This window comes from Rhinatrema bivittatum, chromosome 17 (assembly GCF_901001135.1).
Source record: "Rhinatrema bivittatum chromosome 17, aRhiBiv1.1, whole genome shotgun sequence".
Taxonomy (NCBI): Eukaryota; Metazoa; Chordata; class Amphibia; order Gymnophiona; family Rhinatrematidae; genus Rhinatrema; species Rhinatrema bivittatum.
In genome coordinates, this window is record NC_042631.1 from 29706418 (window position 1) to 29720393 (window position 13976).

The 13976-nt window shown below is 43.2% G+C and overlaps 1 protein-coding gene across 6 annotated transcripts in view; it reads right to left on the minus strand.

The window, feature by feature from the left end:
- The window catches only part of SLC22A18 (solute carrier family 22 member 18), a 161231-nt gene that overhangs the window by 132431 nt on the left and 14824 nt on the right, over window positions 1-13976 (minus strand). For 4 of the 6 annotated variants that reach the window (XM_029582300.1, XM_029582297.1, XM_029582295.1 and 1 more), the window contains exons 3-5: window positions 13205-13302; window positions 11645-11790; window positions 8904-9036 (exon numbers count right to left, since the gene is read on the minus strand). In XM_029582300.1, coding sequence (XP_029438160.1) covers window positions 8904-9036; window positions 11645-11790; window positions 13205-13302 — 377 coding nt within the window. The remainder of the gene's footprint in view (window positions 1-8903; window positions 9037-11644; window positions 11791-13204; window positions 13303-13976) is intronic. The other 2 variants (XM_029582298.1, XM_029582301.1) reach the window with 2 other exon arrangements.

Here is a 13976-nt window from a genome sequence, read left to right on the forward strand (position 1 = left end):
TGATCCCACTGAGTGCTGAGGCTCCACTGAAGAATCCGCATGTTGAGGTGTGTCAAGGGAACCACATGCACTGCTGCTGCCATGTGACCAAGGACAATCAACATTTCATAGTTGGGACTTGATCTTTCTGCAGAAGGCTCTGGATCAAAAGTTCAAAGGTGGCTCTCTTGCCCTGCTAGAAGGAATGCTTTCTCCCCCTATGAATCTGAATTTTTGGGAAGGACAAGGTTCATTTTTTGCAAAGTTTACGATTCCCAGTGACTGAAGAAGCTGGATTGTTTCCTTTTGCAGGGAATGCAATACCCTTTCTTGGAATCACTAGCCAGTCATCCAGGAGGGAGAAAACACAGATCCCCCGACAACGAAAGTGTGCTGCTACTACCACTAGGTATTTGGTGAATACCCTCAGGGCCACTGATAGCTCAAAACGGAGTATTGATATGAGAGGAATCCACAATAAAATGATGGTAATGCCAATGGGAGTGATGGATGGGAATTGAGCATATGCATCTTTCAAATCCAGGTACATATCCAATCTCCTGGTTGAATGAAGGGCAGGATGGTGTGGAGGGAGTTTATTTTGAATTTCTCCCGCTACAGGCTCTTGTTCAGACTTTGTAAATTCAAGATGGGCCTCAATCACAATCCTCTGCATCTCAAAGACCCCCAGTGGTCTCTTTCCCTCATCTCTAATAGGGGCTTCAATTTCTTAATGTAATTATGTAAGTATTGCACCATGTAAACTTGCTGGGCCACGATGTGGGCATTGAGTATTCAGATCTGAAAAACCTTTTCCCTCCCAAAGTTGTCCAACAGTCTAGAATCTTTGACTGGTGGGGTATTAGAGAAAATCCTTGCTTATTTGCCCATTTCAGCACTGATTCCACTATGACTGACTGGTGTGGTTGCTGAATTACCCCAAATCCTTGAGGTTTGCTTAACTCTATGCTTAAGGCCCAGCTTCCTGGTTACTATGGGGTAGGATAACAACTTTCACAGGTTATTTTATCCACAACTCAGTGCTTGATGCATGCTAAGTAATCTCCAGAAGCACTCCAAGCCCCTGCCAAAACTGGCAGGGAACATAAAAATAAATCATAAAATATTGTTCGGATTTGTTAATATTCACACTCCTTGGGTGTTCATGTTTTGTTTCGTTTTCTTAATTTATATTTTATCCAAGGGATTTGTTATTCTTCCTGTATATGCACATTTCAGCTTTTGCAGTCATTCTTTGCTAAATCGATTAATTAGATAGCCAGGAAGCCCAGTTCAAGACAAATGCCTTGTTTTCAATTGGGTCCTAGAGGCAGGAGATAAAACATTTCTGCAGTGGCAGAAGTGAGTGCTGCACTCATATCCTAAAACGTCGTGCTCCGAACACCAAGCTCTTCCTCCTCCTGCCGGCAGGTGTAGCGGGTTGATTACAAGGCAATTTGGAACAGGTCATCTGCGGGGCAGGAAGACATTACTTGTGAGAAGAAAAGCACTTTTACTTTTAAAGTAATCCTCACCTTGGAGAGTGTCTAACACTTTCCTACAATAATCTCAGATAGCAACTAAATTTAGTTTGATCATCTGATGGAATTCAAATAGCGTCTTCACAGGCAAACTTTCTGAAACAAACGTAATTTTCCATGGAGACCATTTACAATTTGGTTGGCGGATAAGAGAGAGACATTTCCGTCACACTGATCTGAGTGGGGGGTGTTTTTTTTCGGGGCTAGTTGTCACTTTTATTGCTTATGGAAAATTTGGTTGTATAAAAATAAAATTTAAAAAAAAAAAAGGATAGTTTTCCACAAGAACTTTCGGGCCGATACTGTAAGGTATGCGGGAAAACGGGTGCTCAGTGCCTTCCTAACATGCGCCCAGCCACCTCTCCTGGGCACGCGATCCTGTATTTAAATGAGGGGTCGCACTTAAAAGGCAGCGCTAGGGACAACAGTGCATCCCTAGTGCCTCCTTAGCAGCAGAAATACAGGAGAGGTGGCTGTCAACGGGTTCAGAAAATAGACACACAATTTTACAAGCGTTTGTATCCTGAACCCGCTGACAGTCATGGGTTAGGAAAATGAAAGCCCGTAAAATTGAGAGTTTGTTTTCCTAACCTGACCCGCTGGCATTTTTTTTTTCTTAACCTTTTTGTTTCCTCCGACTTAATATCGCTAGGATGTTTTAGGGCTGCTCAGAAATTAACTCCTGCCCTTGGCCAGGCGCTAATTTATGAGCATAAAATGTGCAGATTGGGTGCACATTTTTTTTTCGAAATCTGGGAGAGTAGCTGATGGCCTCATCAACATGCATTTACATGTAATGAGCGCTATTATTCATGGGGGGTTTCGACGTGTGTTATGGACGCGCTAAACCCCTTATTGTGTAAGGGGTAGTGGTTGCATGTCCAAAACGCGCATCCAGCAGTGTGTTAAACAGTGTGCTCAGCTGAGTAGGAAGAGATAAACTGACAAAAAGCTCCTGAGCAAGCAATGTGTGACTTTGTAGAAAGGACAGCAGGGCAATAAGGCCATTTCCCAAACAGATGGGAGTTTTGCAGTTGGCCAGCATCAAGAACTGCTTGCCCAGGGCTGCCCTCTGCTGGCCATAACTTAAGCACACATTTTCGAGACGCTGGCCAGTAATAGAAAGCTACATCACAGGAAACCAGAAAATATTCAGTAAGTTTTTCCGTACAACAGTAGGTTTCACATTAAAGGACACGAATCATTCAGGTCTTTTCCCATGGACACCCTCAATGTATTGTATTGGTATCCCTAATGGGTGCCTAACACTATATTATCTTTCAGGGTACAGCACTTACAGGCTTGTAAGTGCTGTACAATGTAAGAAAAGCCACATAGAAAGGGAGAATGAGAAAAAAAAAATAACAGAACTGAAAACCCAAGGAGTATGGATTGGACATCTTAATATTAATTAAGCATGACAATACTTTGCTTCCAGGCACATGTTAATCTGAATAGCCTTTGGGAGGAAAAGCCAGATGGTCCCCAAGACTTGCGCAGCACTGCTGTCCTTGTGAGGGGTGAATGAACGAAATGACTCCAATTTTCACAAGAGTTCAAATGGAGCATGTTCAAACCTCTTCCATTCCACTTTAAATTTGTGAACATTGGACTCAGATTTAGCTGGATGATCAGGGCCAGCTGCTGACTCAGTTCCAATCAGATCCTGGAGTATACTTGAACTGGTGCAGATTTAAGAAAATATATGCAGACCTAAGGCATCTGATGTACCTGAAGAATTTGAATCTGCAAATCCACAAACATTAGTATCATTAGTTCAAACACATCCATGCCAGGGAATATGGAGACTGAAGCTCAGACACGAATGGGTCCGATTCATCCAACCTGATTTGCAGCCCGCCCATGTCTGGCTGATAATCCAAATTTCCAGTTTAGACAGGCTATGGATATAATCCAAAGTGTTTTGCCTATACCTAGTTCTAAACCAGGAATAGGCAAGTCCAGTTTTGGAGTGCCACAAACAGGACTGGCTTTGAGGATGCACAGTGAATATGCATGAGGCAAATATACAAGCACTGCCTCGATTGTATGCAATATACCTCACACATATTCATTGTGGATGTCCCGAAAACCAGACCTGTCTGTGGCAAATCAGGATCAGAGCTGCCTACCCACGTTTTAAACTCTCAGGTACCAATGACTGAGAGCTCATAACACTTGGCTGAGATCCCTCAGGATCTCAAAACCTAAACAGGTCATAAGAACACAAGATATGCCATACTGGGTCAGATCAAGGGTCCATCAAGCCCAGTATCCTGTTTCCAACAGTGGCCAATCCAAGTCACAAGTACCTGGCAAGTACCCAAACAGTAAATAAATCACAAGCTACTATTGCTTATTAATTAATAGTAGTTTATGGATTTTTCCTCTAGGAACTTATCCAAACCTTTTTTAAACCCAGCTACACTAACTGCTGAAACCACATCCTCGGGCAATGAATTCCAGAGCTTAACTATGCGCTGAGTGAAAAAAGAATTTTCTTTTATTTGTTTTAAATGAGCTACTTACAAACTTCATGGAGTGCCCCATGGTCCTTCTATTATCTGAGAGAGTAAATAACCGATTTACATTAACTTGTTAAAGTCCTTATATGATTTTGTAGACCTCTATCATATCCCACCTCAGTTGTCTCTTCTCCAAACTGAACAGCCCTAACTTCTTTAGCCTTAACTCATAGGGCAGCTGTTCCATGCCCCTTATTTGGTTGCCGTCTCTGCAGTCTCTACAGTGCAACTATATCTTTTTTGAAATGTGGTGACCAGAATTGCACACAGTATTCAAGGTGCGTTCTCACCATGGAGCGATACAGAAGCATTATGACATCCATCATTTTATTCACCATTCCCTTCCTAATAATTCCTAACATTCTGTTTGCTTTATTGATCGACACAGCACGCTGAGCCGACGATTTCAATGCATTATCCACGATGACGCCTAGATCTCTTTCCTGGGTGGTAACTCCTAAGATAGAACCTAACATTGTGTAACTACAGCAAGGTTACCACTTACATGGGAAATCCGTAAGGAATACTAGATGCACTTTTCAAAGAGAACCTGCAGTTTAAAAAAAAAAAAAAAAAAAGAGGAAGAAACGGATTCTCCTTTTATATTTAGCACCATAAAACCAACGTCCTCAGTTACTGTAATCAGAATCTACAGTCCCCACATTCCTGACGCGTTTTCATTGTCTCTGTAACTCAATGTTTTACGCAGGCATTCTTGAATGACTATGACCTCCGGCTGCAATGGGAGCTTTCCCACCCAGCAGGCGAATTCTGCTTGGAATGTGAGCGCCGGTTAACTTGCTCTAGAGCTAGCAAAATTGCTCTAGAGCTAGCAAAATGACTGAATGATAGCTGGGGACGTTTCCATGTACAACCAGCCACAACGTGGGGTCTTCCAGACAGCGTCCCATGCAGAAACTAACTCAAGATGTGTCTCTGTGACCAGGGCCAGATTTAGGAACTGGTAACATAGGCAAGTGCCTAGGGTGCCAAATTCTGAAAGCACCCAAAACCTGGGAGTGCCACGCTGCTCTTTCACTTCCGGGGATGAAACCCACCACCCCCATTATTCTGCCTATGGGCACCATAACCTTAAATCCAGCCCTGCCTGGAACACATTTCCTTCCAGTGCTTCAATCTATTCAGCTGCAAGCTGGGTCATAATATTCATTGCAAAGCCTGGATTAGCTATTCAAAATCTATTTTTTGCCTTTATTTTATTTACACATTTTTAACTCTTGCAAATCTAATACCGGATTTCTCCCATACAGTAAACTTGTTTTGCTTTGCAAACCATGCTGTTTTCCATGTATACATATAGTATATGGGAAATCTTTCAAATCCAAGTTTCTGCTACATGGCCTGCAACTCCAGTTACAAAGAACGACAGGCCATTGGTGAGGGGGAAATAACTTTAACCGATTCGACGTATCCACATTCATTCCAGAACTTCTCTTCATGGAAGTGACCTGACTCCCCTCTACTATCAAATATTCCATCAAGTATTACCACTAGAAATTAATATGGATGGTATTATAATGGAAGTACACCCAAACAGTTATGAGCAGAGTTGTGAAACCTGAGAACACGCCCTTCCTTCCAACCCTGGCCACATGTTCTCAGACCTGCAACTTTCACCATGTGCCATATGCCAAAATAGCTGATGTATTGATTTTTATGATTCTTAAGCTCATTCCATGCAGAAGAATGGCAAATCACACATGCAAAAATTAGCAAAAGCGATTACACATGTTACATGCCATTTTTCTGCATGTTACTGCATTTGCAAAGCCATTCCCAGGATAGTACATTGGCCTCTTTGTCATGTGACCTTGCATAAGTCACCATATCTAGAGAAGCTGAAATACTTCCCTCTTCATTTATCTGCACTCATGGAGGGTCTTACTGAATAAAGACGTTTTAACACAGGCAAGAGAAGCCTCTAGACTGTAAACTGGTTGGTGTGGGGGGAATTTTCAACCTTTTTGTGTTAAACGAGTTTGCGGCATTGTTTCTGCTGAGGACACAAAGAGGCCAATATACCGTACTATACTGGGAATGGCTTTGCAAACGCAATAACATGCAGAAAAATGGCATGCAACATGTGTATCATGTTTGCTAATTTTTGCATGTGTGATTTGCCATTCTTCTGCATGCAATGAGCTTAAGAATCATAAAAATCAATACATGAGCTATTTCGGCATAATCCCGCAATGCAGCGATTTTCTTCAGAACTTAACTATACATCAGAGAGGTGCCATTAAGTGGGTTTGTGATATAATCTGCAATTTTGCACAGACTTTACTGCAAAACACATCCCTGCAAATCCATTTGCACAGTATGTAATGGGCCAGATATTGTAAGAGAACCTTCTTGCAGTTCCAGGCCTTCATGTTTTAGGACGCGCCACTCAAAAAATATTTCACAAAAAGAATGGTTTCTTCATTTTATAGTTAGAAAAATGTTTGACTTGTGCAAAGATACCAGGTGACTTCTAAAGTCTCCTAAGCCAAGCAGTCAAAAAAACCCAAAACGTATAGACAGGCATCTGGCACTCAAGACTAAAGCAAAACCAATTTCAGATAAGGAAACGCAGTCATATTCACTTTTGAATTGCAGGAAATCGGTTTAAGAGCTTAGTCGGCCAAACATAGCTTACTATTGACCCTTGGAATTCTTTTAAATTATGTCTAGTTAATTAAAGTGCAATTAGTGTTTAAGAACTCTGGGGACTCAATTTATTCGGGTCTTCTCTCACAGAAGAAGGGAGAAAGCCATTGAAAGAGAGCTGTGCCTCCTCTACCACCAAAAGGGCTGATGTGGATCTGGAGCGCCACCTACTGGTCACATGGTGATTTACAAACGGCAGGAAGAGCAGGATGAATGATTAGGCAAAGAGAGACACACACTAGCACCTCAAAGAGAAAAGGAATTCCTCTGTTAGCTTCAGGTAAAGCACAAGGAGAGAAAGTCTCTTACTCAAGGTCACTCAAACCCGTGCGCTAATATACAATGTAACATGCATAAATAGATGGCAGATCGGCTTATCCAGTCTGCCCAGCTATTTTGGTCTGCGCTACTAAGGATACAATCTAGCAACTTGTAGGATTATTGCTCCTTATCCAAATCAGTTTTTGCTGTCTTCCCATGCTGGGTAGATGTGCATACAAATTCCCCATATTTAACCCAACACCCGGCCCTCCCCCCCATGCCTTACCAGCGAGCTAAGCAGCTGCAGTGGCATACTAAGCGGGGGAGGGGGGGATAGTCCGGCTAGGAAGGGAGTGCCATCCACTGCTCCCTCTAAACTGCGCACACGCGCACAGCCACACACACCATTTGACGTGCCTGCACACAGCTTTTATCCTCCGGCAGGGAAAGATCGACAGGGCCACGGGGGAGCTCATCCTGTAGAAAACAAGAGATTCCTAAACCTCCAGGTGCTCCTTCTCTTTCCTGCCTGCATGGTCCCAGGAGAAAAACGTTGCTGCAGCCACACAGGGAGGAAGGAGGAGGAGCATCAGCCACATACAAAAGAGGATCAGCCGCAGATCCCACCTCGTGGTGGCCCAAGAAGAGGAGGCCCGGTAGCAGGGCCACTGAGGATCCCATCTTGAGGCGGCCGAGAAGATCAGAGAGACAGCATGTGAGAGAGCATAAGCTGTCTCACACAAACACACTGTGTTTGTGCGAGACAGCATGAGCCTCTGTGTTTGTGTGAGAGAGCATGGGAGAGCAAGAGAGAGAGAGAGTGTGTGTGTGTGTGTGTGTGAGAGAGCATGGGAGAGTGAGAGAGTGTGTGTGTGTGTGAGAGAGCATGGGAGAGTGAGAGTGTGTGTGTGTGTGTGTGTGTGTGTGTGTGTGTGTGTGTGTGTGAGAAAGAGAGTGTGCTCCAGGGTCCTTTCTGCTATTAGGGCATAAGACTACAGTATGCTACAAATGCTTTCTTGCATCACTTTCTGTCCATAGTTTGGCCAGCGTTTGGATTCTGTGGTATATAGTGTTATTTATTTATTTAAGCATTTTTATATACCGAGTTACGTTGGGAACATCACCTCGGTTTACAGGTAACTTAAGGCAGCAAGAGGCTTTACAATGAACAAGTAACACAATGAGGCAACAGGATAAAAATCATGTAAAAACTGGGGAAAATTAACTTTGTAGAAGGGGTATATATTACAGGCATGGGGGGGATGGTCAAAAAAAATAACAAATGTACTATACATACAAGAGCGAGAGGCAATGGTCTGAATGAGGATATGCACATTAGGAAATATGTTTAGGGAATAGCATAAGTGTGCATTAGCTATCCCCCTCCCACCACCACTATATTTATTGATTGCAACTGGAAATCAGTCCCAGCACGCTGTAGCAGACTATCCAGCACACACTGAGGAGCTAAGGCGGGAACTTCAACAAGATTATCATTTATTACCAGTGAAGCTGACGTGCCAGGTCGCCTAACGCAGCCCATCATCGAAAAAACGTATCAGTATTTGCAGTGCTACAATGGAACCACTATCTGTTAACTGAACACTGCACTCCAAAATCCATTTTATAGGTAAGCATTAAGACATGGGTGCGTAGCAAAATGTTACCTGTTCACTGCAAAATGCTATACTAAATCATATATACTGTGTTTGGAGCAAGTTGTGAGTTTGGCTGTTACTAAACAGGTACATAATCAAGGTTTGCATCCATTCTACACCTCCAGGAAAAATCCTTGATACCTGGTCTCTGTATAATTCTATGACCCTATCGGTCAGCAGTCCCTAAAGCCACACTATGTTGCCTTTCATCAGCTTATCTAGCTTTTTACAACTGGGAGATATAGCAATCCAGCACAAACGGTACTCACCCAAATTTCATGGCAAGGAAGCCACCAAGGGATGATCCAACAATTACCCCTGCCCCAAAGCAAAGGCCAAGCTTCCCCAAAGCCTCTGCACGCTCTTTTGGTGTTGTCAAATCTGTAATCACCATCTGAGCACCTACGGAAGAACAGGAAATACAATCTTCTCAAAACTGCAAAACACAGCAATATTGGAAGCTGACAACCCATAACTTCATAAATATGAACATGGCTTGTATATCCACGATTGATTACAACTAGGAGAGCCATGGGATATCAGTAAATATATGGGACTTCCTTCTGCACCCCTCCCTGCCCCCATGCCCCGCACTAAGATGGTTTCTGAAATGTTCTTCCAATTTTATTACCTTAGCTACAGGAAACCCTGCCGCACTGATTCATGATAACTCTGATGAAAAGCCCACGGCATGCTCTGAGCTGAACTAGAGTGGATATTAGCAAAACTACTGCGTATTATAAAGCATATTAACCATCAAATAAATCTGTAAAACATAAAGGTAAGCATATTAACTATCAAAAAAAAAAAAGATATAGGTACCTAGTATTCTCCATCAAATCCACGCCATCTCTAAACTAGGCATGGACAGGTATTTGTAGTGATTCAGAGGAAAGTAAAAAAATCTCTGCAGAACTTCAGCCTATCCAAGAAAACCTCCATCATCACCAAATCTGAACAAACGTCTGGGCTAGTTCCCCCTCAGTACCATTCTCCTCTAGACGTTCATCCAATTCACTTGTAAAAGTGCTTATTTAAGTGTACACTGGCAACATATATCATGATGTAAGCTCTCAGCTTAGAGCCTCTCTCTCTGAATGGTTGTCCATTTTGGTAGAATAACAACCACATGTTGCTGTCCGTTCTTTGCCTCTTGGTAGCTGGCAGTATTAAACAGTCTCCCTGAAGTAACTTCCAGTGACATCCTAACAAGCCAAATTTCACTGCTACTGGGCAGCCCCAGGAACTGCAATTCATTAGGATTTGCGGATTACGTCAATCAATTTTTGATATAATTTTTTTTTTTTTTTTTACAGGAGTAGAACAAATGAGGCTAATAACTTTGCAAAATAACTCTTGCAAGCACACTCGCCTGTTCCAGCTTTCACCTCTTGGCCTTTCGTCCGATTTAAAAATGGTTTCTTCTTACATCCCTGACACTTGCTGGCGAGGATGCCCGGATAAAGGCACGTACTTCCATATATGGTGGACATGTCCCAGGATCCGACAGTGCTGGGGAGCGGTACTTAACTGGGTGGCCCAACTCCTTCATGTGCACCTTCATGTTGACCCTTGGCATGCCCTTCTGGGCGCCCCGCTTCCGGACGTCTCTCTTTCTACTCAACGGCTAGTACTACAAGTGTTTATTGCCACGAGATCCGAGATTGCGCTTCACTGGAAGCGGGTGGATGCTCCAGCTTTAGCTACCATTCAGCATCGTCTCTACTCCTATTACCAGTTGTACAGACTCACGGCTCTTCATCAAGACCGTATTCATCACTTCAGGAAAATATGGGATCCTTACATTCGCTGGTTGGAGCAGATGGGAGAATCAGGGGTATGAGTCCTGTGTGCCTGTATTGTTAGAGGGGGTCTCTCGTACGGGGGCTCTGGACATTTAGTTTCCTTGTATCAGGATGTCTGGGTTCTTACGGGCTCTTCTATAGTCACAAGAAGGCTTTTTGTGGCGAGGTACTGTCGATGTGTTCTCTGGTGAACTCTTTTTACTACTATAGTTTCTTTTTATACCCTTTGCTATGTGCCATTCTCCCATACATCTCCTTTGCTTACATTTCCTTTGCTTTCATTCCTATGTTCCTTTTTATGGGGTCATAATAGTGTTTTACCTCCCCTATAGCTTGCCCGCTATTGCATTGGTCAGGGGGGTGGGGGGTATGGGAGGGTGGGTGGGTGTATGGTTGGGGTATAACATGGAGCCAGTTGATGCTTTTTCTGTTCTGATGTCAATTGAGGTTTGACCCACATTTTGTTTTTCACTTTGCTCAACATGTATTATGCTTCATACCTTGTATTGTTCTCTTTCTGGTTCCAAATAAAAACCGTTTAAATATAAAAAAAAAAATGGTTTCTTCTTGACCTTTTGGCCAAGACTGAGAAATAACCTGGACCATATGAGGTATTAATATCCTGCCACCCGGCAGGAGAATCGAACCTACTGCTTAACACAAAACCAGAACAATTCTGGAAGAGATGCACTCAAGAAGAAATGGCAGGAACAAAAGTTCCTTCGCCATCTTTTGACGTGGACTACGCTCGCTACCTATGGGAGTACGAAGGCTTCCTTGTATCCCTCTTACATTTCCTGCCCTCTGGAACAGATAGTATGCGAGTGCCAGACAGATTCCACATGAACAGAGATTTGTATTCTAGCCTGCTATTTCGGGCCTCACCTGGAGGGCAAGGAAAGGAGGCAGAAGGCCTCAGTAGAATGTAAGCATCAGCTCTCCGAGAGGCGGAGAGAGAAGACGATTCCCGTGCAGCCGAATTATATGAATGCTACAAGCACCCATTTTACTAGAGTCTAACTCCATTACACCATGCGCACCTAGACAGTCCCCGTTCACCAAAGTGAGGAACTGAAACGTTCACACTTCTCTTTCTGGAAGAGGCAGATGAATTCTAATACCTTAAAGACCATAGCCTTTGTAACCCTTTGCTGTCCCCCAAATAATAAAAAAAAAAAAAAAGATAATCATGCTCCGTACTGTACCTGGCAGGCCATGCATGAAGACCGATGGAATCCTGGACAGGAAGAGCCGCGGGACGCTGCTGGAGACGGACTGCAGCAGATAGAATAGGGATCCAGAAAGGAAGGAGAGTGTTAAGGCAGCCCGAGCACCAAACTGGTCATAAAACCTGGGTTAGAAAAAGAAGTGAGTTTCAAAAACCTTTAATATTCCCTCTCACTTTACATAAGTTTCAGTTTTGGGGTTGTAGTCTGGACCTGCAGTACATGAGGAGGCACGAACCAAAAGAGATCATAGTCCGGTACGCATAACTGGCTCCATGAGGTTAATGTAAGAAGCAGAGTTCAGGGAGATGGAGCCAGGCGCTCTGCGGGGCTCAGGAAGCAGATTCCTCCCCCTAACAGAAAATGGTCACTGGCTAAAACAAGGCTTCACCCCTTTCCTCTGGTACACTAAGATTATTTTAGGCGGTTAGCTAGATTCTCGGAAGATTGTTGCAATGGGAAGATGGGGTTAGCTATTGATCAAAACAGGCCCAAATAATTGATAAGACATGGTTTAATGGAACACAGTCAGCATGGCTTTACCCAGGGCAAGTCTTGCCTCACAAATGTACCTTTTTTTTTTAAGGGGTTAATAAACATGTGGATAAAGGTGAACCGGTAGATGTAGTATATTTGGATTTTCAGAAGGCGTTTGACAAAGTCCCTCATGAGAGGCTTCTAGGAAACTAACAAGTCATGGGATAGGAGGCGATGTCCTTTCGTGGATTACAAACTGGTTAAAAGCAGGAAACAGAGAGTAGGATTAAATGGTCAATATTCTCAGTGGAAAAGGGTAAACAGTGGAGTGCCTCAGGGATCTGTACTTGGACCGGTGCTTTTCAATATATTTGTAAATGATCTAGAAAGGAATACAATGAATGAGGTAATCAAATTTGCAGATGATACAAAATTATTCAGAGTAATTAAATCATAAGTGGATTGTGATAAATTGCAGAAGGAGCTTGCGAGTGGAAGATTGGGCATCCAAAACGTGTCTGCTAAGGGTTTGGGGGAGAGGGCACAAGGCTGTAAGGCTCTCCTAGTGTGCTTATTACCCTTGCACCGGCCCTGACAGCAGATTATATTTGCCCAGATCTCCACTATTGCCTTTCAATGTTTATTTTGAATCTGTTTTTCTCCTTCCCACCTTCGTATTGTGGGCTCTAATTCATGTATTATTTCATATTTTAATTTTCTTTAGGAAGGTCCTACTTCTGTTAACAAGGTATTCTAAATGAAAATTGGAACTATTCTATAAATAAAAAAATGCGTTTGAAAGGTAGAGGTATTCTTGCATCAGGAGGAGGAAGCAGCAGCAGCAGGTTCAGATTAAGGCGGGGGGAGGAAAGAGCAGGTGGCAGTCAATATGAACAAAATTCCAGGGGACCATCTACAAAAGTTTGCCCAGGACCCCTTAAGTGCTTACAGCGGGCCCCGGTGGAACAGTTGCTTTCTTGATCTGCTTTAAAAAGAGTAATGGGCCTCAACTTTAGCCACTCACTCAATCTGCTTAATGTTAGGAACATCTTGACCAAATACCTCCCAAAGATGGGACTTCCCAGAAGCTGAAGAACACCAAAACTTGTCTGTAGGTAGCCAAACCCAACCGTATCCAAGCCCAGATTCTTCACCAAGTGCTGAAAGAAAAAGAAATACAGGAGATGTAGTAGGAGACAGCCCAGAAGCACACTCAATGAGAAATGGTACTGCTGAGGGGGGAAGCAACGAGCCAATCAAGCAGACAAAAAGTCCCAGGCACAACACAACACTCCCCAGTCCACCCCAACAGCCCCCAAAAAAGAAAAATCAGACAGGAATGGGCACATTTTTAAGAACACTAGATTGGAAGACATGATTTTCAGACACATTCACGACTGCTCTATGGAAATTCACCCCTAGGAATGACAATTGGACTCAACCTTCCATAGACTTTCAATGTTCATGACAATTCCTGGAAGCTCTTTAAAAGTTAAAGCTGGCAGACTTCAGTCCTGTTCAACAACACCTGCAGCTCTTGGAGAATCATTTTTCCCCTCACGGATCTCAGCGAGATCCTGGGAAAATCCTCGGAAATTCAAGGCAGATCCATTTTGATTTTACCACAGATCCACCATGAATTCTGCCACAAATGTGGATTTTGCTTTAAAAAGAATACTGGCAAGCCATTTCAAGGAACTGGTGCCTTGTAGAATTGAAGGGGAAGCTCGTTTTAAAGAAATTTGCACATCCTTATCTGCAGCCTACTCCATCTTCACCCTCCCCAAGACAAGACACATAAGAACTTCTTAACATTATTTATACTCTCCAAGCA